Source organism: Eurosta solidaginis, chromosome 3 (assembly GCF_040869045.1).
Source record: "Eurosta solidaginis isolate ZX-2024a chromosome 3, ASM4086904v1, whole genome shotgun sequence".
In the NCBI taxonomy this organism is placed as follows: domain Eukaryota; kingdom Metazoa; phylum Arthropoda; class Insecta; order Diptera; family Tephritidae; genus Eurosta; species Eurosta solidaginis.
Window position 1 is genome coordinate 115,446,341 of NC_090321.1, and position 26,020 is coordinate 115,472,360.

A 26,020-nucleotide genomic window follows, 5' to 3' on the forward strand; every position below is an offset into this window, starting at 1 on the left:
TCAAAATTTGAACATTTTCAGTAGAGACGAAAAACTGTTTCCGTAAATATTAAAAATATATTACAAGGAAAAAAATGTAATTGCACGAAAGTATCATTAAAAATAATATAACCGTTGTTTCATTTTTATTTGTTTAGTAGTTGCACGAAAATAACAAATTTTTGAGTTATTACTCTTTTCCTGAAATTTTTTTATAAACATAGTGGTAAAAATACGATATAACACAGTAGAATAAACTCACCTAATGAAACTAAAGAGTGATAAACCGAAATAACACGTAACTTAAACAAACCGTTATATGTTGTAAATAGGCACAATTAAAAATGTTACACTTTATGTGATACACTAACGAACCAATTTGTTCAAACACTTGGAGACAACTAAAAATATAACTCTTTAGTTGAGTCTAAAGAAATTATTCTGAAAACAAAAGGAGAGTCATAACGGTTTTTTTTTAACGAAAGACTAGACAAACCACTGAACGATTTTTACAGTGGGTAGAGATGGCCACTGTACATTGAGTTGTTACACTTTAACGTAACAAGTGCGATATGTCAAGGTTGATTCTGGATAGGTACCTGTTACAGTATCCAGATCGAAGTTGAGCTAGGGTGACGCAAAGGCGTCCCGCTGGAAATTCGTTTGGGTTAAGGAGGTTTAGGTATTAGTCAAAAAAGGGGAAAATAACAAGTTCATTTACATCACTTCTAATATAGATATTGATTTATACAAATAGAAACAATATTCTCCTTTAGTTTTAATATTAGAATCTTTAAATTACAAGATAAACACTTTTTTTATATATATATGAGCAGTATAACATATTCAAAACAAGCAAATTTTAAGGGGATTAATGCGATAAACTTTGAAAAATTAAAAATTATATGCTTTTGCTTAAACATTCTTTTTGAGAAAACATGTTGCCGATTTTCGGTTATAATAAGATAAAATCGTAGATGTCATCGACATAATCGTATTAGTCGAAACTAATATTTTGGCAGACGAGCACGACTTATTTAAGATCAATAGCTTTAGCGCAGAGCTTTTTAATAGAGAGCATAGAAAAGGGGGAGAAGTAGCCGTACTTAAGCCCCCATTACTGATACTTAGCATAGACTTGACTTGACTTGACGTAAACTTGGCAACTTAGCCACGATTATACTCCACTTGGCGCATAAAATCTGGCATCATAATCAGCGTTGAAATTTATTTTTAAATAAATGTCAATTTGTATGACAAAATGTCAAAATGAAATGGAAACAAACAAATGGCATCTCAAAATGTAAACGTCACTTAGAACTTACATAGAAAATCAAAATTCAACAGACTTCTAAGTCAAGTTAAGTTTTGAGTAATCAGTAACATGCAATGTTAATTTAACAGAACTGTAAGTGACAGTTCGCAAGCCAAGTCAAGCCTATGCTAAGTATCATTAATGGAGCCTTTAGTTGTTAGAAATCACCTGCCTCATCAGCGTATCCCTCTGCAAACAAAAACATATGAGGCTGTTGGCATTGAAATTCTTTCCAATAACAGCAATTAAATAATATATACCCTTTATGCTACGTACCGTCCCCTGCAACGGTATATACCTGAGCTTGTCGGCGAGATGGAGAGCGTGATGAGAGTTACAGACAAAGAGGAATAATAAATAATTATTTGCGATATAAACATAAACATATGGGACGCTGATAATAGGTATGCTGCGCTCACAAATCAAACACAGAAGATTGCGCATTGCGCATGTAAACAAAAGATTAGCTGTTTTTATTGGACATTTTTACGTCATTTTCCTTTAACTCTTGTTTTTCTCTCTCTTTCTTTCATTAGCTCAAGCAGTCAACTGTGACGTATATGTTCAGAACGAAGCCATTTTGAACTCGTGAATGCGCAATCTTCTGCTTGTGATTTATGTGCTGCGCTATATTTAGATTTGCATGCGTCATATGGTGTTCAAACACAATTCACCCACATAAGATTCTTCATTCACAAGTTCAAAATTGCTTCGTTCTGCGCATCTAGGTCACACTTGACTTCTTCAGCGAATGAAAGTAAGAGAGAAAAAAACAAGAGCTAAAGGAAAATGACGTAAAAATTGCCTTTAAAATAATGTTTACATGCGCAATGCGCCACCTTCTAATATTCCATCATGGTGTTCAAGAGGGTTACTAATGACTATACAAGAGTAGACATAAAGAGAAATACGAGCGCTTGCATTGATCATATATTTGTTAAAACCCTGCAAAAATCGTGTGACCAAAAACGCACACAAACACACGAATTTTTGACAGGGGTGACGATTTGGAATGAAAAATCCCCCAAATGAAATAGCATGTTGACAAATTTAGCTTTCCCACAAGGTATCGTGCTCTCTCGCACCTATTATTTTTATAGGGATAGCAAAATACGTCATTTTTGCGTGCAAAAAAATCCGCCATTTCTAATTCAGCAGAGACAGCAAAACATTTCGTGGTGGAAAATTTTTTCAATTTTCAGAGTTTTAAGTGTAATATCTCCGGAAAAATTTAAACTTAAGAGGGAGTTCTCCAGATCACAAATATATATATTTTAAAGTGCGCAAACTTCTAACTTAAAAGTTATTTGGTGTTAAAGTTTGCAAATTTCTATACAAATTTTATATGTGTATACGTGTATATATGTGGCGGAGCACAGCTTTGTAATGTCAATAAAATATATATATATATATATATATATATATATATATATATGTGCATGTTGCTACAAAAGTGCGATTGATTTAATAAAAACATTTATAATAAATAAAAACAATGCAAAAATGAAATGTGAAATATACAAAAATGCAATTTAAGTTTATCGTTGCTAATTTATATAGATATGTATGTGGATTAAGGTTTTGAAAGATGTGTAAATTGTAATTTAAAGTGCTATAGAAATTTGTTAAATTTGCAAACTTTAACAACAAATAACTTTTAAATTATAAGTTTGCGCACTTTAAAATATATATATTTGTGATCGGGAGAACTCCCTCTTTCATTTGATACCAATTTTTACCCCGAACTCGGGGGGTGCTATTCTAAAATTTTCCCGAATTCACAATTATATTGCACCATGCCGCGAATTATGATAAAAGGTGGTGTGTGGAGAAACACTGAGGTAAGCATTTGACGCGACTGGTTACTCTTGGCCGTTTATTAACTAAATTGAAAACTTTCAGGATGAAATCCTCAAAGCAGCTGTAATGAAATATGGCAAAAACCAGCGGTCACGTATTGCATCACTGCTGCACCGCAAATCTGCCAAGCAATGTAAGGCACGCTGGTACGAATGGCTTGATCCTAGCATAAAGAAGACAGAATGGTCACGGGAGGAGGATGAAAAGGTTTTTATTTTGCCAAATTAATGCCAACACAATGGCGTACAATTGCGCCGATTATTTCAGAGGGTTAACTGGCACCAATTGTTCACACCAAATTGTTAGGTACAGGATTCGCCACGGGTAGGTGAGGTTGGCAATCACAACCCCTTGAATCATTTTGGTCGGCAGGTATGCCGCGGATATATTCTTGGCACTTGTTATTGATGGCTTTTATGATGCCACCAACACAACCTGGACAGATGCCAATGCTCAGTCAACCACCCAAGCCGGGTCAACCCCAATACCCGGACACGTCCGGACGCCCTAGTTATAATATATGCTAATACAACTAATAATTTACAAATTTGCTGATGATTATTTTTGTGTTATTTTCTTTAGCAACCACCTGCACCTGTTACTGGTAAATATCAACAGCCGCAACAGTATGATCAAGCCCAACGCCGTTTAGATCCCGATCAGATACCAAATCCGATGAGCGTTATCATTGAAAATCAAAAAAACGCTGGTGGTGCTTTTATTACTAATGAACAGGGTTTATTACCACCATTGGTGACCACAAAATATGTGGTAGAAGATCAGGGTAACTTCTCGCCACGTTACGTTAGGTATCGATAATCGAAATTAATGTTTTGTTTGGCAATTACATTGATCTTTCTTCTTTGCAGGTCGTCTTTGTATTGCATACCTGCAACAGCTGATTTATTAAAAACAACAGCTTTGTCCAGTACACTTGCCGTCTCACCAATGGCACGCACGGTTGAGGGTGAATATGAGCCACCCATTGTAAATTTTGGTGAATTGGGTGCAATTAGATGTAATCGTTGCAAGGCTCATATGCAACTTGTAGATGCTGGTCGTCGTTTCCAATGTCTAATGTGTAAAGTAACAACAGATGGTAAAAAAAAATCTTTCACTTTTACTTGTGTTCATTGATCAATATTTTTTCTCAACAGTGCCAACTGCATATTTCCAACATTTGGGCCACACCGGACAGCGTGTCGATAAATATGAACGTCCTGAACTTGTATTGGGTACATGAGTATTTGTGTAAAAAATGTTTGGGTACCGATAGCTCTCAAGGTAAACCTCAAGTCATATCCAACATCAATGCCTCGCATTCAATTGTGGACGCTGTACGCACTACATTGGGTTCACGTAGTATGGACAAGCATATTGTTGATTCCAGTGGTAAGGCCACAATTTCAAATGATGGGGCAACAATTATGAAACTATTGGATATTGTCCATCCAGCCGTAAAAATCTAATCGACATCGCCAAATCTCAAGATGCTGAGGTAAGTTTTTTGTTATATTAGAATGTGTAGAATAAAAATGTTTCTCTTATCAGGTCGGCGATGGCACCACTTCAGTAGTTAAACCATATGTTGAGGAAGGCGTGCATGCACGTATCATCATTAAAGCTATACGTAAAGCATTACAATTATGCATGATAAAATATGACATGGCTGTACATGTCGAAGCGCCAATCAAAGGAACAACAAAGTGCTTTATTGGAAAAATGCTCTGCCACAGCAATGTCCAAGAGTATCAGAAAACTGTTGATGCTGAATGGCGTCTCCTGTACAATAAACTAGCTAAGTAAGGCGCCAATGTTGTGTTTTCTAAACTACCAATTGATGTTGCTACACAGTATTTTGCAGATTGTGATATGTTCTGTGCTGTTCATGTACCAGAAGAAGAATGAAAGCATGTGGGGGTGCTGTTATGACTACAGCTAATGATATTATATCAAGTGTTTTGGGTCAATGTGATTACTTTGAAGAACGTCAGGTTGGTGGTGAGCGTTTCAACATTTTCCAAGATTTGATAGTGGGTTTGACATTAATTTCATTTTTATAGTTTATAATTATTTAAAGGTTGCGTTAATGTTAGAACATGTACATTGATTTTACGTGGCGGTGCCGAAAATTTTTTGGAAGAAACTGAGCTTCGTTACATGATGCTGTTGTTGCTGGTAAGTCAAAATACAAATTGAAAAAAATTTCTAATCTTAAATTGTTAAGTAATATTATGAAAAGGTTGTGTCCAACTCCGGAAGAAAAAACTATAAAATTTGTGTCAGTGATATGATAATTATTGCTTTTGGTTGTAGTTTTGAGGCATCGTCTTCGAGTGCCTTCTGGTCGTATATGCCGTTTCTTTTGCCAACTACCTGTAAGGCGTTAAACTGATCAGTAACGTCGCCGTGGCCTCGTTCAGTGTAATGTGTAATGGCGACCCCAAGTTCCTCGTGTAAATAGGGGGTGGGGCGGGATGGCTTAGGAGGTTTAAAGTGATGATATTAATCGTTCCCGAGATGGTTGTTGTTGTAGCAGTGCGTCGCCCCACCTAATAGGTGCGACCGATCACAAATTGTCATCGATATCCTCTAACGGGAGTCCAAACTTGCTGTTTCAACAGGGGTGGACTATAATGAAAGGGGTGTTAGAGGCGTTGGTTCCACATTACAATTAAAGAGATGGTTAGTGTCATGTGGGGACACATTGCAAGCGGGGCATACATTTTGTATGTCGGGGTTGATTCTGGATAGGTAAGAGTTTAACCTGTTACAGTATCCAGAACGAAGTTGAGCTAGAGTGACTCGCTTTTCCCTGGGGAGTATGCGGTCCCAATGTCACCAATGATTTGGTTGGTGACAATATCAGGTTTCGCGAGGCGACAAAACTGGAGAGATTGGGGAGATAGCTGTTTTTATTTTTTTATTACAAAGCTCATCGATGTAGGAAACAATAGCATAGGCGTAGAAGCAATAGTGACTACTTGTGGTAAAGGTAGCTATTGACATGTGGAAGTTAAGCAGAAGTTTGAATATGAGTTTTTTAAGTTGCAAAAAAAGCGTTGAGGATTTTTATTATCTTACCAGGTACCTTCGTACATGTTTCTAAGAATGAAGAATAAAACCTATTCAAACTCAATTTTGACCAGGACAAAGCCGCTGAGGCTTCGCTATACTTTAACATACAATAGGTTACCCCATTTTAGCACAACTATCATTTTTTGATTTTATTAAATTTTATAAAATGTTTCTTCCTCTACAGTTCCATTTCGGTATTGGATGGTAAATATGTGGAAGAAATCTATGCGCGTAAATCGCAACATATTATCTTGGTGGAGCGTTTCTTCAATAGCTCTCTAGTGGTGATAGTGACAGCAGAGAAACCCAACTGTTTACAAATGTTACACTTCAAAAAGAATCAAAATATCTGCCATTGCGTCTACGGCTCAAATACCCACAGTATATGAATGAATCGAACGCACTTAATTGTCTGCCTAACGGATAGTATACATATTCATCAAATCGAAAATATTGCACCAAACGAACTGGGTCTGAATACTGAAACAGTGCACATATTCAAAATCGATGAGAAGGCTGTGATGATGGTAGAGGGTGAGTTGTTGAATAACATACGAAAACCACTTTAACCCATCTGTCCATTCATTCTTGATCTGAAAAAAAAGTAAACCTAATCTGAATTTCTACTAAGCTTTAAGTTGTAGATTATTCAAATAGTTGGAGTTTTTTCTAAAGCTTAAAATTATTTTCTGTTCGCTTGGAAAAGATTTCAATTGGAAAACGAAAACCAGTTAAGCGAGTTTATTATTAAAATACTTACTTTTCTTTATATGAACTGTATTAATTTAAGTTACAATTTCATGTACATATATAATAAAGTATGTCGTGGAACGATTGCTGTTGGAATTAGATTTGAAACCAATCAATACTTCTGCTAAGGGTAGCAGATATATTGCTGGAATGATTAGATTTAGAACATTAATAAGTCTGACTCAATTACTAGTCGTACATTTTTAAGTTCGCCAATTACGACAGCAATCTGATTCCACGACACCTTTGAATATTCTTGATCTGAAAAAAAAAGTAAACCTAATCTGAATATCTACTAAGCTTTAAGTTGTAGATTATTCAAATAATTGTAGTTTTTCTAAAGCTTAAAATTATTTTCTGTTCGCTTGGAAAAGATTTCAATTGGAAAACAAAAACCAATAATGCGAGTTTATTTGTTATTAAAATAATTACTTTTCTTTATATCAACTTATTAATTTAACTTACAATTTCATGTAAATATATAATAAGGTATGTCGTGATCCGATTGCTGTTGGAATTAGACTTAAAACCAATCAATACTCCTGCTAAGGGTTGCAGAATTATTGCTTGAATGATTAGATTTAGAACAATAATAAGTCTGACTCAATCACTAGTCCTACATTTTTAGGTTCATACTTTACTTTATTACTTTCAAATTCAATTACGACAGCAATCGGATTCCACGACACCTTTGAATATTCTTGATCTGAAAAAAGAGTAAACCTAATCTGAATTTCTACTGAGCTTTAAGTTGTAGATTATTGAAATTATTGGACTTTTTTTCTAAAGCTTAAAATTATTTTCTGCTCGCTTAGAAAAGATTTCAATTGGAAAACAAAAACCAATTAAGCGAGTTTATTTATTATTAAAGTACTTACTTCTTTTTTGTATGAACTGTATTAATATAAGTTCCAATTTCATGTAAATATAATAAAAATAATAAATATTGAAAATTAAATTTTTTTGGTTCATATTCTATTCATATGGCTGCTCCAGGTAAAGTAAATCTGCAGGTAACATTCACGTTATATGGCGGTTATATAAATGGTAAAACCGCAGTAAAATTGATTGTCAAATGGCTCGAAAACGTAGAGTTAAATGACGGAAAAATGACCGCCATTTGACGAGCATTGTGACGTGTGTGAGCAGCACAGTGCTATGCTCACATCCTATAAGTGGGAGCGGAATGCACGATCACATTAATAGGAACGAAACGGAAAATTTGGTCACAAAACCTAATCACGCCATGCAAAAATGACTATGAATATAACCGCTGCAGAAAGTCACAATGACCGTAAAATGACTAGTAAAATGACGTGGAGCGTTTTTGCAGGGAAGCTAGGGATGTCGAAATATCCGCAGCGTAGTGGGATAAAATATAACGGATCACTATAGGATTTTTTGCAGGATTTCCTTTAACAGCCACGTTCGCGATAAAAAAATAAAGAATATACACTCTCTCACCTATTAAGTAGCAAAAAGATACCAATTGGAATGATGCATAGTGTCGCGAAACGCCCAAAAGTCAAAAAAGTTCATGGATAGATATATTTATAAAACTTTGACAAACGATGGAGAATACATCCATTTCATCATTTCGAACAGAATTTTTAATAATAGAATTGCGCGCTGTTATCAGGACTTCCTCAAACATGCAATTTTGTTAATTGATAATTTTGCCCACGTTTTCCATAAAAAAAAGGGCATTCAAACAAATTTAATTCAGAGCTTGTTTGTAAATGTAAATAAACGCATTTTTTATTATATTTGAAAGTTTTCCATACATGGCAATCCTACTTTTTTATTTATTCATCGATCGGGTGATAAGTACCGTTACTTTTTATAAGTGGGAAAAATTAAGTAATTTTTTATTCTAACGTAAAATTTTAGAATAAAAAAAAACTCCTAACTCCACCGAAATTTTGTATATATTTTCACAAGTAATGTTGACTCAAAATTAAGACTAGTGAGAATGTGCGATAGATTGCGATATTGTTTTTTTTTTTGGGTTTACTTTGATAGCACGGGCGATAGTCCATAATGCCAGGTTGAATATCGGATGGTTCTTTCATCAGACTGTTGTAACAAAGTGTATATGAAATTTTGGCGCCACTAGTACACATTGGTAAAACCATAGAGCCCATAACCATGTATAGCAGCTTGCGATTTGGTATTAATTTTTCTAATTGTTCGTATTTTAATTGTTAATTTTAAATTAAGATTGGTTTTTAAAAAGCACCACACCTGGTTATAGCCAATTTGACTTTAGTTAAGTTATTTATTTTCCATTAAAAATTGTTGGTGTTCTTTGTCCAATAGTATTTTCAATTAAAATTGGTTTCTAAATTACTCCACAGTCACAAAATTGCTAATGTTTTTTTTTTTTAATTTATTTATCCACGTTCACGATAAAAAGTGAAATTCAATTTTTGCAATAAAATATAATATAAAGCGAGTCGGTCTTCATATGGCACCATGCCAGGTTTTATATTTCAATATGCGATCAATTATAAATCACTGATTCCTGTCAGGAGTGCAAAAACACCACCCTAACTCCAGGACAGAGAAGCATTGCATCTCCCAACTCCGTCAAAACACCAGAAGAAAGCACATAAGCCAACCTTGAGGACTATATACATTTTCAGCTCAACCAAAAAAGCCCGAAAAATTGCAGTCGAGCCAAAGATGACACTGCACGACCACTCAGACGAACCGACTAGAAAGGAAAGTTGCGATACTGTTACGGTCTGCTGTTATGGTCTACGGTTACGGTTGACTTGGGAGGGTGTTCGTGCGAACACACCTAATGACTGGGGATGGGGCGAAAGTTGCAATACAAAAGTATGGAAACAAAGAAAAGAAAAATTCGGCGATCACTAGCGAAAAAAAGCCATGAGTTTCCGGCATGACAAAGTAAGAGGAAGTCTGAAAAATTGAGAAACCACAACGAGCGAAAACTGCCATGAGTTTCCGGCATTGGTGATTTGCTTGAGCCTAATTTTTGGCGGCCCCGCGATTATACAAAGGATCGTGTAACATCTATTGGCACAACTTCAACAGCAAAGGCGTCAATCACCTATATTGCTTCATTAACATTATTGCTACATCAACTGCATATTCCCACTTATATTCAACTAATCGCAAAACACCCTAGCCGGCTGTGCACGTATTCAAGCGAGTATTGTTGAAGAACCAAAAGATTGCAACGAGGAATTGCAGGCCGATTCCTTAAACCAACTACTAGAAGAACAAATAGGTAAATGGCCAGAAACTAGGAAAGAGTCGATAGCGCAAAGTACCGACAGAGTTCATTCCGACAAATCTAGTTTCCACTCGTCTATTTTGGGTGGTAATAAACTTTACAACGGGTGTGTTGTGTTGACACAAGCTCTACGTATAGAATATCCAGTTGAAGTTGGTCGGCGTTTCACGGTCACCCCTAGTGAGGAAAGTTCTAGTGATTCCGATTCGGATTCGGGCGGCACTAAACTAATTGTTGATGAGAAACCCTTGGTATCCGAAGATAAATGCCTTTTTCTACGTTCACGAAGTACACTACCACCTTCGGAAAAGCGTCCGACACCAATTCCGCCTCCAGGGCCAGCAGTACGCTGCCGCGTAATACAACTAACGCCAAAATTACCAAGTCATCCAGATCGTAAAGCTCATCACGAAGTTTTATCGCCACCAGGTTCATTCGATTACCTCGGACCAGAGCGCAACAACCACCAACACAGCGCGCCCAAGACCGCGCGCCATAACCGACGACAGCGACACCTTCACCAGCAACAACAACATCACCGGTAACCACGCCGGCAGAGACCCATGGTACGTACTCAGACGGCCATGTAAGTACCAGCAAAGTATAACTTTAGATATAATTACCCTACAAAAAATTTGGTCATAAAACTTACCCACGCTCATGCAAATGTGACTATGTATATAACCTATGACTGTAGAGTGTCTGGTCAAATGACTTGGAATGACGAGAGCGTTTTTGCAGGGTAGTTAAAGAAACTTCTAAGTGGTACTTAGAGGGTTCTATATAGTCCGGTTGAACTATTTAACAGGGGTCGATTTTTTTTTGTCAAATTGTATTATTGAATACTCGAAATTGTTGGCTATACAACAAGGAGCATACATCTTCTTTTCTTCATTTTAATGATATTTTTTCTTGCTTCAAAATGATTGAAGTTAGCTCGATGAGTTTTTAGTCATAAGAACAGTGGTCTGTATCATTTGAAAAGTTTTAGCGTTCCATTTTTGGAGCTCAACCATAAATTTAAAGAAAATGTTTTTTTGCGACAGCAGCCATTCGTCGATTATGCACGAATAGGCAAAAGGATTTCAATTCAATTTTTTTCTTATATCATACAAATGCAATATATATATATACATATCAAAATACATGATATATACATATCAAATAAGCGCAGTGCTAAAAATAAGAATAAAAACAATAAGAACAATCGTGATAGCATTGGTGTGTTGGCTGCCGAAATCGGTGCGCTCAAAGCTGCAGTGAGTTCGTGTACTTTGCCCCCAAAACACAACAACGATGCTATGGTTACATATGCAATGGATCTATGCACTTTCTCGCCGGTGCCTTCTGGCTCGCATTCGCAGTGTACGGGTCCCCCTCTAAACACTCCTCTAGAAGGTTCAAAGCTACATATAGCTGATAATGCATCGGCTATGCTCACACCTACACCCCTCTCTGTGCCTATCCCACCTTCGTTTTCGTCAATTGTTTTGTCACCGTCCGCTGTCTGCAGTGACGCCAGGCTGTCTACTGTTGAAAATTCTAGCGCCGCTAATTCAAACAATTTCACCGCCGCCGATAAAGTACATACTGTCGTCCCACAGACTAATAATGATGCCGTCGACACCTCAAGTACCTCTTATGCTGTAAATACCAATGTTAAGCCTTCGACTGCTATTAACATTTCTGTTAACCTTAATGCTAAAGACGTTACCAATAAAACTACAAAAACTGCACATGCCCACGCTGCTGCTGAACACATAGCCGCTGATAAGGTAAACACGAATGCTAAACCTACACCCTTGGCTCAAGTTCAAATTACTGCTGTTAATGATATAACAACCATTAATAATGACAATGCTGCTTCCAGCTCCACCTACACTGGTGGTGATTCTACCTCCGCCGCTGTGCGTTTGCCAAATGTTGACAATGCGCAACCGAGGCAGGTGACTGCCGTGCCGCCTCGCAGGACAATTTTTGTATCTCGTCTTCATTCTTCGCTTATGGAAAATGATATTATTAAGTATATAGAAGATAAGCTAGACCTTTCACAACCTATTAAAATAGGCGTTTATAAATTTAATTTTAGATATGATAGGGATATTTCATCATTTAAAATATCAGTGCCAGACGCTTATTTTGATAGAGTTCTTGAACATACATTCTGGCCGGAACATTCAGTTGTGCATTTGTTTACAAAAAAACCTAACGCAGCAGGAGCTTCAAAAAACTCAAAAATCCCTGCGGAAACAGTGAAAAAATAACCATCACGTACCAAAATGTTCGTGGCCTAAGATCGAAATTAAGTACCTTTTATCTGAATAGTTTTATTTTTACTTCTCAAGTTATAGCTTTTACTGAAACCTGGTTAAAAGCTGACAATTTTAACTCTGAACTCTTTTCACGTAAATATGTAGTTTATCGGCGTGATCGTGAATCTAGAGCAGGTGTCCTTATTGCTGTTGACTCGACGCTTCCATCTGAGTTGCTGCTATTGGACACCACAAATGACATTGAATTTATAGCAGTAAAGCTTGCCTTGCACAATTTTAGTTTGTTTATCTGCTGCTCGTATATACCGCCACGATCGGATATACACGTTTATACATGTCATAGCACTGTTATTTGCAGTTTGTACTCGCAATTGCGAGACAAAGACCGCCTAGTAGTTCTTGGTGATTTCAATTTATCATCAGTAAATTGGATCAATACCATCGACTCAAATTTCATGACTCCCACTACTCAGCACGAGTTTTTAAACAGCCTGCTAGATACATCTCTTCTCCAAATTAATAATGTTTTAAATTCCAAAAGGAAAATCTTAGACTTAGTTTTTACAGATGACTCTGCGGGTATTACTCTAACCCGAACTCCCCCATTATCCCTTCCTGAAGACCCTCTTCATCCTACGCTTGAGATAGTACTGGATGTTGTTCAACCTGTGATACTCGATGTTTCTAAGCCCAATTCCCGACCCCGGTCGAGATGTTTTTCAAAGACGAATTTTAGTGAGCTCAATAATTTGATCTCTGCCCATGACTGGTCGAGTCTTTATGCGTGTACAGACGTTGAAACAGCGACTTCCTTGTTTTATAGTTCTCTTGATGCTTTGTTTGAAAGCTGTGTCCCCTTCGTTATTCCAGTACCACCACGGGTAAACCACCTTGGTTCTCAAAGCAACTATTAAGACTTGATAATATTAAATCTAGACTCTATAAGCGTTTCAAAAGATCTGGTAAAGCTATTGATTTATCTAAATATTTAGTGGCGCGCTCCAATTTTCATCGTCTTAACCAGCAGTGTTATAAAGGTTACTTATCATGTTGCAAATTCCAATTTACTAATAATCCGAAACGTTTCTACAGATTTGTTAATTCCAAAAGGAAAATTTCTGGTTTCCCATCTACTTTTATTTATGGGTGCAAAAACGCAAATTCTGATCACGAAATCGCTGATTTATTTACTGAATTCTTTAAATCAACCTATTCATCCCAATGTGTCCAGTCTAATCTTTACCCATATTGCTTGGAAAGTTCTAATAATATTTTAAACACATTTATTGATAAAGATACTGTTCTTAATAAACTTCTTGCATTGAAACCGATATCTTCGCCGGGTCCGGATGGTGTTCCTAGTTGTGTACTTAAGTACTGTGCTGTCAGCTTATCAGAGCCTATCTTTAAATTATTTAAACTGTCTCTGGAATCCGCATCATTCCCATCTATTTGGAAACAATCGTTTATTATACCTTTGCATAAAAAAGGTAGTAGGTCTAATATTGAGAACTACAGAGGCATAGCTACGCTCTCAGCTATCCCTAAAACTTTTGAGCAGATAATTACATACCAGCGTCAATACTTGTGTAGCTCTTTAATATCACCTTGTCAACATGGGTTTGTTCATCGGAGATGAACTACTACCAACTTGCTTGAATTTACGTCTTTTGTTATGAATGGTTTTTTAGTTTGCAAACAAACAGATGTAATTTACACCGACTTTAGTAAAGCATTTGACTCTGTTAATCACGAGCTCTTAGCTACCAAACTTGATCTTCTGGGTTTTCCAGCGCCTTTATTAAGTTGGATTTCAAGTTATCTTGAAAATAGGACTCAGCGAGTTTTCTTTAACAACAATCTTTCAAAGTCGTTTGATGTAACTTCTGGCGTGCCCCAGGGTAGCCATTTGGGTCCATTACTCTTTAACCTGTTCATTAACGACTTACCAAAGGTTATATTACATTCTAGAGTTTTTATGTATGCAGATGATGTAAAACTTTGTTACACATATCTGCCTTCGAACTTGTTCTGTTTTAATCAGCTTCAGGCCGATCTGGACTCATTTCAAAGCTGGTGTACTGCAAATTTACTTTTTTTGAATTACTCTAAATGTAAGCAAATGACTTTTCACCGTGTGAAGCCGGTCCTATCATCTTATACACTTAACGGCGACCCCTTGGAGCGGATATCTATTGTTACTGATCTAGGAGTTATTTTTGATCCGAAATTAAGTTTTACCACACATATTTCAACCGCTATAAACAAAGCAACTGGTGTATTAGGTTTTATCAAACGTTGGGCTAAAGAGTTTGATGAACCTTATTTCACAAAGATCCTTTATACCTCGCTGGTACGTCCTATTCTCGAGTACTGTTCATGTGTCTGGTCTCCGATCTATCAAATCCATGTTGATCGGATTGAGTCGGTCCAGCGACGGTTTTTAATTTTTGCATTACGAGGTCTCAACTGGGAATCAAGTACTCATCTTCCACCATACAGGAATAGACTTCTTCTAATTAATTTGCTATCTCTAGAGAATCGTAGAGTATTACTTGGCGTTATGTTCATTCACAAGCTCATCATTGGTGTGATTGACTCCCCTGACCTAATCAGTCAACTAAATTTTGCGGTTCCTGCTAGGGCGTCCAGGCATTTTGTGCCTTTTCATTTACCTCTATGCCGGCAAAATTTTGCTAGAAACAGTCCCCTGCGACATTGGTGCTCGCGGTACAATGATTTGTATAACTGCATTGGCTTTGAATGTTCGTTTGCTGCTTTACATACTGCTATACTCTTATGTTTAGCCTGATATTTTAATTTTATTTTTTCTTATACAATGCGATGTCAAATGTTTATAACATAAAAATTTTCTATGTACCTTTTTTGAATTTTTTAATTTTAAGAATGGCTCTGTATTTTACATATATATCTGTCTATTACAATAATTAGTCGACCGCTTTGTGTTTGCGTCGACTTTAAATAAATAAATAAATAAATAAAAATATGAATCCCTATTGCGGGCAATATATAATAATAAAATAAAACTATATAACACTAAAATAGTATGTGTATAGAACAAACATGTATGGATGTAACTTATATACACTTGCAACCAACAACACCAACACCCAACACAACCACCAACCCCTTATGATAGTAACCAAAACAGAACTTTATATATATTTTTGGTTAACAAAATATAAGCAAATTAATTTGAATACCTTTGTTGTTGGAGAGTATAGTTTATATTAGAAATTTAGCTGATAATCCAATGATTTTTCAAAGAAAAGGTTTATCAACAACATATTAATAATGAATTTTAAATTTTTGAATGTTTAACGGTCTGTCTTTAAATTACAAGATAAACACTTTTTTTTTTATATATATGAGCAGTATAACATATTCAAAACAAGCAAATTTTAAGGGGATTAATGCGATAAACTTTGAAAAATTAAAAATTATATGCTTTTGCTTAAACATTCGTTTTGAGAAAACATTTTGCCGATTTTCGGTTATAATAAGATAAAATCGTAGATGTCATCGACATAATCGTATTAGTCGAAACTAATATTTTGGCAGACGAGCAGGACTTATTTAAGATCAATGGCTTTAGCGCAGAGCTTTTTAATAGAGAGCATAGAATAGGGGGAGAAGTAGCCGTACTTAGTTGTTAGAAATCACCTGCCTCATCAGCGTATCCCTCTGCAAACAAAAACATATGAGGCTGTTGGCATTGAAATTCTTCCCAATAACAGCAATTAAATAATATATACTCTTTATGCTACGTACCGTCCCCTGCAACGGTATATACCTGAGCTTGTCAGCGAGATGGAGAGCGTGATGAGAGTTACAGACAAAGAGGAATAATAAAAAATTATTTGCGATATAAACATGAACATATGGGACGCTGATAATAGGTATGCTGCGCTCACAAATCACACACAGAAGATTGCGCATTGCGCATGTAAACAAAAGATCAGCTGTTTTTATTGGAAATTTTTACGTCATTTTCCTTTAACTCTTGTTTTTTTCTCTCTTTCTTTCATTCGCTCAAGCAGTCAACTGTGACGTAGTTGCTCAGAACGAAGCCATTTTGAACTCGTGAATGCGCAATCTTCTGCGCGTGATTTATGTACCGCGCTATATTTAGACTTGCATGCGTCATATGGTGTTCAAACACAATTCACACACATAGGATTGTGCATTCACAAGTTCAAAATTGCTTCGTTCTGCGCATCTAGGTCACACTTGACTTCTTCAGCGAATGAAAGAAAGAGAGAAAAAACAAGAGCTAAAGGAAAATGACGTAAAAATTGCCTTTAAAATAATGTTTACATGCGCAATGCGCCACCTTCTAATATTCCATCATGGTGTTCAAGAGGGTTACTAATGACTATACAAGAGTAGACATAAAGAGAAATACGAGCGCTTGCATTGATCATATATTTGTTAAAAGCTAGGGATGTCGAAATATCCGCAGCAGTAGTGGGATAAAATATAACCGATCAGTATAGGATTTTTTGCAGGATTTCCTTTAACAGCCACGTTCGCGATACAAAAATAAAGAACATACGCTCTCTCAACTATTAAGTAGCAAAAAGTATCTAAGGTGTTTCAAGACACCAATTGGAATGATGCATAGTGTCGGGAAGCGCCCAAAAGTCAGAAAAGTTCATGGATAGATATATGTGGGATTGACAGACGTACGTAGGACAACTAGAAGCGGACATACCTTTTAATTATACACTGCACTAATTGCATCCCTGCAATAGTTAGACCGGCAACCCGAACTAGACGAAGAGAGCCTAACACAAGTTAGTTAAAAGAGACGAACGACAATCAAGTTTGAAGTGCGGTACTGACAACACGTATATAAAAGTATATGTAAATGTAATAAACGCTAATATACCCGTTCTAGTAATTAACCGAGTTTTAATTGGAACCCTAGACAAAGAAATCCCACATATATTTATAAAACTTTGACAAAGGATGGAGAATACATCCATTTCATCATTTCGAACAGAATTTTTAATAATAGAATTGCGCGCTGTTATAAGGACTTCCTCAAACATGCAATTTTGTTAATTGATAATTTTGCCCACGTTTTTCCATAAAACAAAGGTCATTTAAACAAATTTAATTCAGAGCTTGTTTGTAAATGTAAATAAACGCATTTTTTATTATATTTGAAAGTTTTCCATACATGGCAATCCTACTTTTTATTTATTCATCGATCAGGTGATAAGTACCCTTACTTTTTATAAGTGGGAAAAATTAAGTAAATTTTTATTCTAACTTAAAATTTTAGAATAAAAAAAAAAACTCCTCCTAACTCCACCGCAATTTTGTATATATTTTCACAAGTAATGTTGACTCAAAATTAAGACTAGTGAGAATAGATAGATTGCGATATTGTTTTTTTTTTTTGGGGTTTTCTTTGATAGCACGGACGATAGTCCATAATGCCAGGTTGAATATCGGATGGTTCTTTCTTCAGACTGTTGTAACAAAGTGTATATGAAATTTTGGCGCCACTAGTACACAATGGTAAAACCATAGAGCCCATAACCATGTATAGCAGCTTGCGATTTGGTATTAATTTTTCTAATTGTTCGTATTTTAATTGTTAATTTTAAATTAAGATTGGTTTCTAAAAAGCACCACACCTGGTTATATCCAATTTGACTTTAGTTAAGTTATTAATTTTCCATTAAAAATTGTTGGTGTTCTTTGTCCAATAGTATTTCCAATTAAAATTGGTTTCTAAATTACACCACAGTCACAAAATTGCTAATGTTTTTTTTTTTTTTTAACTTATTTATCCACGTTCACGATAAAAAGTGAAATTAAATTTTTGCAATAAAATATAATATAAAGCGAGTCGGTTTTCATATGGCACCATGCCAGGTTTTATATTTCAATATGCGATCAATTATAAATCACTGATTCCTGTAAGGAGTGCAAAAACACCACCCTAACTCCAGGACAGAGAAGCATTGCATCTCCCAACTCCGTCAAAACACCAGAAGAAAGCACAGAAGCCAACCTTGAGGCCTATATAAATTTTCAGCTCAACCAAAAAAGCCTGAAAAATTGCAGTCGAGCCAAGGATGACACTGCACGACCACTCAGACGAACCGACTAGAAAGGAAAGTTGCGATATTGTTACGGTCTGCTCTTATGGTCTACGGTTACGGTTGACTTGGGAGCGTGTTCGTGCGAACACACCTAATTACTGGGGATGGGGCGAAAGTTGCGATACAAAAGTATCGAAACAAAGAAAAGAAAAATTCGGCGATCACTAGCGAAAAAAAGAAGTAGAAAGTAAGAGGAAGTCTGAAAAATTGAGAAACCACAAGGAGCGAAAATAGCCATGAGTTTCCGGCACGACAAAGCAAGAAGAAGTCCGAAAAATTGAGAAACCACTACGAGCGAAAATTGTCATGAGTTTCCGGCATTGGTGATTTGCTTGAGCCTAATTTTTGGCGGCCCGGCGATTATACAAAGGATCGTGTAACATCTATTGGCACAACTTCAACAGCAAAGGCGTCAAGCACCTATACTGCTTCATTAACATTATTGCTACATCAAGTGCACATCCCCACTTATATTCAACTAATCGCAAAACACCCTAGCCGGCTGTGCACGTATTCAAGCGAGTATTGTTGAAGAACCAAAAGATTGCAACGAGAAATTGCAGGCCGATTCCTTAAACCAACTACTAGAAGAACAAACAGGTAAATGCCCAGAAACTAGGAAAGAGACGATAGCGCAAAGTACCGACAGAGTTCATTCCGACAAATCTAGTTTCTACTCGTCTATTTTCGGTGGTAATAAACTTTACAACGGGTGTGTTGTGTTGACACAAGCTCAATGTATAGAATATCCAGTTGAAGTAGGTCGGCGTTTCACGGTCACCCCTAGTGAGGAAAGTTCTAGTGATTCCGATTCGGATTCGGGCGGCACTAAACTAACTTGACGAGAAACTCTTGGTATCCGAAGATAAATGCCTTTCTCTACGTTTACGAAGTACACTACCACCTTCGGAAAAGCGGCCGACACCAATTCCGCCTCCAGGGCCAGCAGTACGCTGCCGCGTAATACAACTAACGCCAAAATTACCAAGTCATCCAGTCGTAAAGGTCAGCACGAAGTTTTATCGCCAACAGGTTCATTCGATTACCTCGGAGCAGAGCGCAACAATCACCAACAGTACCAACACAGCGCGCCCAAGACCGCGCGCCATAACCGACGACAGCGACACCTTCACCAGCAAGAACAACATCACCGGTAACCACGCCGGCAGAGACCCATGGTACGTACTCAGACGGCCATGTAAGTACCAGCAAAGTATAACTTTAGATATAATTACCCTACAAAAAACTTGGTCATAAAACTTACCCACGCTCTTGCAAATGTGACTATGAATATAACCTATGACTGTAGAGTGTCTGGTCAAATGACGTGGAATGACGAAAGCGTTTTTGCAGGGTAGTTAAAGAAACTTCTAAGTGGTACTTAGAGGGTTCTATACAGTCCGGTTGAACTATTTAACAGGGGTCGATTTTTTTTTGTCAAATTGTATTATTGAATACTCGAAATTGTTGGCTATACAACAAGGAGCATACATCTCCTTTTCTTCATTTTAATGATATTTTTTCTTGCTTCAAAATGATTGAAGTTAGATCGATGAGTTTTTAGTCATAAGAAAAGCGGTCTGTATCATTTGAAAAGTTTTAGCGTTCCATTTTTGGAGCTCAACCATAAATTTAAAGAACATTTTTTTTTGCGACAGCAGCCATTCGTCGATTATGCACGAATAGGCAAAAGGATTTCAATTCAATTTTTTTCTTATATCTTACAAATGCAATATATATATATATACATATGAATCCCTATTGCGGGCAATATCTTTCGAACAACAAGACGAAAGTAATATACGTGCACGTAATACCTATTGCTATCGCAATGTCATCTTTATTGCTTTTGTAACAAATTTTCTTAGTACATATTACATATTATTATCATTATACTATGCGCATTAGCATTATACCAATTTGATATTTTGTAACACTCAAAAATAAGTTCTACTATAACAACATAATAATTTTTGTAAGTGAAAAAAAACAGCAATTAATAAATGATTATTGTAACAATGTACTTTAAGGCCAAAATGAATAAGGGGCTAAACTATATAACACTAAAATAGTATGTGTATACAACAAGTATGTATGGATGTAACTTATATACACTCCAACCAACACCCAACACAACCACCAATCCCTTATGATAGTAACCAAAACAGAACTTTATATATATTTTTGGTTAACAAAATATAAGCAAATTAAATTGAATACCTTTGTTGTTAGAGAGTATAATTTATATTAGAAATTTAGCTGATAATCCAATGATTTTTCAAAGAAAAGGTTTAACAACAACATATTAATAATGAATTTTAAATTTTTGAATGTTTAAAGGTCTGTCCGTGGCATCCGGTTCGACCGGATGTTGTTTTAGTTTGAATTTATAAGCGTTTTGAGTCGGTCTCTGCGCTTCTGTCAGGGTTTTTGATTTTGACAGCTTTCAGTTTTGATAGGCATGATATGACCATTTTTCTCTGATTATGGCGCAGGAACAGTAAGGTTGGCAAGGACCCGCCCCAGCCGACAATGATTAGCAACTGTGCACCAACACATCATGCCGACCGCTTTCCTTACTGCTTCCACCGTAAATGCGATTCCATTACAAATGGCGCCCAACGTGGGGCCTGAGGCGTTGGTAGCGAGGGTCAGTCGGGTCAACCTGTGAAGTTGACCATCCCACCAGTCCGAGTGAGCAGCCACAGGAGCTGCCACCTACGTTGAGGTGGGATGGTTGGCCGGATCAGGTTGTCCGGGCTGGTCATCGGGGGCAGTGGACGAAGGAGCCACGAGACTGAACGTCGTGTCCTCCGGACTTTTGTATTCACCCGGTGAGGCAGTGCTGGACGCACTTAGTTTTTTGTAATAGGGATTTTAGTTTGCCGGATGTTGTCCGTAGTCGGTGTTGGTAATATTTTGTCCGCTAAATTGGGTTTTTTTTTCTAATTTTTACAGTTTTTTTTTGTTCTTTGCCGAATTTGTGTTGTCTGGTGTGAGTGTGTGAGCGAATGGTAGGACCCCAGCTCAGCCCACGTCTCAAGTGGTACCGCAGAATACCACCTGGATTGTAACGGGTTGAGCTGGGATTCAAAGTGACACCTTTTCCTGTCCCACCAGTCTGCGGAGCGGCCCTTAAAGCCGCTCCACTCATAGCGGCGGAGGCAGGAGGGGTGTCCTGGGTGAATGAATAGGAGGCTTCAGCACCCCAGCCAGTCCCACTAGCGCGTCCTCAGAGACCGCCTCTGCGTTGCGGCTGGGTGTGTTGGGACCAACCTGTGTGTGTAGGAAATTGACCCTAGTGGCCCCAACCAGTCCCAGAGGCAGGTCCTTAAGACCTCCTTATGCGTTGCGGTTGGGAGCACTAGGGACAAGAATGAATGAGTTTGTGTTTTTTTTTTCTTTTTTTTGTAGCCCGAGTGCCTTCGGGGAATGGGATTTCAGCGTTCCCATTGACTACCCAAATATTTTTTTGGCCTCCTGTGGGGGCGATAAACACTAATCTTTCGGAGTTTGGACGAGTTCTCCTTTATCAAAATGTCTACCCAAATATTTTTTTTTGGCCTTCTGAGTGGGCGATAACCACTAGCCTTTCGGAGTTTGGACGAGTTCTCCATACCAAAATGTTTACACCTTTTTTTTTGTTTTGCCTTTCTGTGGGGGCGATAGCCTCTAGAAATCATCTTTCGGAGTTTTGACAAGTTCTCCATAACAAATGTCTAATTGCCGCAAATCCCTTTTAAACTAGGAAACAGAATTAATTCCCAACTTGACTTAACCTTTTTTTTGATGGACCTATGTTGCCCGGCTAGCTTCGTAGTAGGACTTTGAGACTCTTATCTCAGGGGTGAGTCGTGCCCCACGTTGATTGGCATCGGAGGCCCCTGGCAGTGGCTTCCCACAGAGGATCCGGTTTCCTGTTCGCTTCATCGTCAGGTCTTCGAAGCGAAGCAGGTTTTTTACGGTCTGCTCTTATGGTCTACGGTTACGGTTGACTTGGGAGCGTGTTCGTGCGAACACACCTAATGACTGGGGGTGGGGCGAAAGTTGCGATACAAAAGTATCGAAACAAAGAAAAGAAAAATTCGGCGATCACTAGCGAAAAAAAGCCATGAGTTTCCAGCATGACAAAGTAAGAGGAAGTCTGAAAAAATGAGAAACCACAAGGAGCGAAAATTGCCATGAGTTTCCAGCATGACAAAGCAAGAAGAAGTCTGAAAAATAGAGAAACCACAACGAGCGAAAATTGCCATGAGTTTCCGGCATTGGTGATTTGCTTGAGCCTAATTTTTGGCGGCCCGACGATTATACAAAGGATCGTGTAACATCTATTGGCACAACTTCAACAGCAAAGGCGTCAAGCACCTATACTGCTTCATTAACATTATTGCTACCTCAACTGCACATCCCCACTTATATTCAACTAATAGCAAAACACCATAGCCGGCTGTGCACGTATTCAAGCGAGTATTGTTGAAGAACCAAAAGCCTGCAACGAGGAATTGCAGGCCGATTCCTTAAACCAACTACTAGAAGAACAAACAGGTAAATGCCCAGAAACTAGGAAAGAGACGATAGCGCAAAGTACCGACAGAGTTCATTCCGACAAATCTAGTTTCTACTCGTCTATTTTGGGTGGTAATAAACTTTACAACGGGTGTGTTGTGTTGACATAAGCTCAACGTATAGAATATCCAGTTGAAGTAGGTCAGCGTTTCACGGTGAGGAAAGTTCTAGTGATTACGATTCGGATTCGGCCGGCACTAAACTAATTGTTGATGAGAAACCCTTGGTATCCGAAGATAAATGCCTTTCTCTACGGTTACGAAGTACACTACCACCTTCGGAAAACGGCCGACACCAATTCCGCCTCCAGGGCCAGCAGTACGCTGCCGCGTAATACAACTAACGCCAAAATTACCAAGTCATCCAGATCGTAAAGTTCAGCACGAAGTTTTATCGCCCCAGGTTCATTCGATTACCTCGGACCAGAGTGCAACAACCACCAACAGTACCAACACAGCGCGCCCAAGACCGCGCGCCATAACCGACGACAGCGACACCTTCACCAGCAACAAAAACATCACCGGTAACCACGCCGGCAGAGACCCATGGTACGTACTCAGACGGCCATGTCAGCAAAGTATAAATTTAGATATAATTACCCTACAAAAAATTTGGTCATAAAACTTTCCCACGCTCATGCAAATGTGACTATGAATATAACCTATGACTGTAGAGTGTCTGGTCAAATGGCGTGGAATGACGAGAGCGTTTTTGCAGGGTAGTTAAAGAAACTTCTAAATGGTACTTAGAGGGTTCTATACAGTCCGGTTGAACTATTTAACAGGGGTCGATTTTTTTTGTTGTCAAATTGTATTACTGAATACTCGAAATGGTTGGCTATACAACAAGGAGCATACATCTCCTTTTCTTCATTTTAATGATATTTTTTCTTGCTTCAAAATGATTGAAGTTAGCTCGATGAGTTTTTAAAATAAAAATAAATGTAAGGCGCGATAACCTCCGAAGAGATATAAAGCCGAGCTTCTCTTCCAATTTGCGTCGTGCTCCTCTTGATTTTCCCTACAAATTGGCCGGGCGGGAACTACATGTTTTATACCGACTCCGAACGGCATTTGCAAGGCAGATGAGTTTTCACTGAGAGCTTTTCATGGCAGAAATACATCCGGAGCGCTTGCCAAACACTGCCGAGGGGCGACCCCGCTTAGAAAAATTTTCTTCTAATTGAAAAATCTTATTTCGAAAATTTTGATGTTGCTTTGCCCGGGAGTTGAACCCAGGGCATACGGTGTGATAGGCGGAGCACGCTACCATCACACCACGGTCGCCGCCGATGAGTTTTTAATTATAAGAAAAGCGGTCTGTATCATTTGAAAAGTTTAAGCGTTCCATTTTTGGAGCTAAACCATAAATTTAAAGTAATTTTTTTTTGCGATATATATATATGCAATATATATATATATATATATATATATATATATATATAAATATGAATCCCTATTGCGGGCAATATCTTTCGAACTACAAGACGAAAGTAATATACGTGCACGTAATACCTATTGCTATCGCAATGTCATCTTTATTGCTTTTGTAACAAATTTTTGTAGTACATATTATTATCATTATACTATGCGCATTAGCATTATACCAATTTGATATTTTGTTACACTCAAAAATAAGTTCTACTATAACAACATATAATTTTTGTAAGTGAAAAAAAAGCAAATAATAGGTGATTATTGTAACAATGTACTTTAAGGCCAAAATGAATAAGGGGCTAAACTATATAACACTAAAATAGTATGTGTATAAAACAAGTATGTATGGATGTAACTTATATACACTCGCAACCAACAACACCAACACCCAACACAACCACCAATCCCTTATGATAGTAACCAAAACAGAACTTTATATATATTTTTGGTTAACAAAATATAATTTTTGAATGTTTAACGGTCTGTCCGTGGCATCCGGTTCGACCGGATGTTGTTTTAGTTTGAATTTATAAGCGTTTTGAGTCGGTCTCTGCGCTTCTGTCAGGGTTTTTGATTTTGACAGCTTTCAGTTTTGATAGGTATGATATGACCATTTTTCTCTGATTATGGCGCAGGAACAGTAAGGTTGGCAAGGACCCGCCCCAGCCGACAATGACTAGCCACTGTGTACCAACACATCATGCCGACCGCCTTCCTTACTGCTTCCACCGTAAATGCGATTCCATAACAGATGGCGCCCAACGCGGGGCCTGAGGCGTTGGTAGCGAGGGTCAGTCGGGTCAACCTGTGAAGTTGACCATCCCACCAGTCCGAGTGAGCAGCCACAGGAGCTGCCACCTACGTTGCGGTGGAATGGTTGGCCGGATCAGTTTGTCCGGGCTGGTCATCGGGGGCAGTGGCCGAAGGAGCCACGAGACTGAACGTCGTGTCCTCCGGACTTTTGTATTCACCCGGTGAGGCAGTGCTGAACGCACTTAGTTTTTTGTAATAGGGATTTTATTTTGCCGGATGTTGTCCGTAGTCGGCGTTGGTAATATTTTGTCCGCTAAATTGTGTTTTTTTGTCTAAATTTTATAGTTTTTTTTTGTTCTTTGCCGAATTTGTGATGTCTGGTGTGAGTGTGTGAGCGAATGGTAGGACCCCAGCTCAGCCCACGTCTCAGGTGGTACCGCAGAATACCACCTGGGTTGTGACGGGTTGAGCTGGGATTCAAAGTGACACCTTTCCCTGTCCCACCAGTCTGGGGAGCGGCCCTTGAAGCCGCTACACTCATAGCGGCGGAGGCAGGAGGGGTGTCCCGGGTGAATGAACGGGAGGCCTCAGCACCCCAGCCAGTCCCA

General features: G+C 37.9%; 1 protein-coding gene and 1 long non-coding RNA gene across 6 annotated transcripts; both read left to right on the forward strand.

The window, feature by feature from the left end:
* Positions 1 to 2,305: 2,305 nt before the first annotated feature.
* On the forward strand, positions 2,306 to 5,058 carry LOC137244242 (protein transport protein Sec24C-like). Of its 5 annotated transcripts, none has more exons than XM_067772966.1 (7): positions 2,749 to 3,135; positions 3,197 to 3,361; positions 3,737 to 3,963; positions 4,024 to 4,253; positions 4,312 to 4,652; positions 4,706 to 4,956; positions 5,009 to 5,058. In XM_067772966.1, exons 1-5 carry the CDS (start codon positions 3,091 to 3,093, stop codon positions 4,395 to 4,397), a joined length of 753 nt encoding a protein of 250 aa, XP_067629067.1. In that variant the 5' UTR covers positions 2,749 to 3,090; the 3' UTR covers positions 4,398 to 4,652; positions 4,706 to 4,956; positions 5,009 to 5,058. The 5 variants fall into 5 exon arrangements, with proteins under 5 accessions (XP_067629070.1, XP_067629069.1, XP_067629067.1 ...); XM_067772967.1 differs by having other exon boundaries at positions 5,019 to 5,036; XM_067772968.1 differs by having other exon boundaries at positions 2,740 to 3,135; positions 4,024 to 4,235; positions 4,706 to 5,052.
* LOC137244243 (uncharacterized) lies at positions 5,054 to 7,940 on the forward strand. Its single transcript, XR_010950852.1, has 3 exons — positions 5,054 to 5,155; positions 5,218 to 5,332; positions 6,417 to 7,940. It is a non-coding gene; the product is annotated as an uncharacterized lncRNA (long non-coding RNA).
* Positions 7,941 to 26,020: the final 18,080 nt, after the last annotated feature.

Bases quoted from the DNA above. Each gene is read 5' to 3' on its own strand.
- LOC137244242 (XM_067772966.1), top strand. From the start codon at position 3,091: ATGCCGCGAATTATGATAAAAGGTGGTGTGTGGAGAAACACTGAG. The intron at 3,136-3,196 runs GTAAGCATTTGA...GAAAACTTTCAG, and splicing joins GTGTGTGGAGAAACACTGAG to GATGAAATCCTCAAAGCAGC. The intron at 4,254-4,311 runs GTAAAAAAAAAT...TTTTCTCAACAG, and splicing joins GTGTAAAGTAACAACAGATG to TGCCAACTGCATATTTCCAA.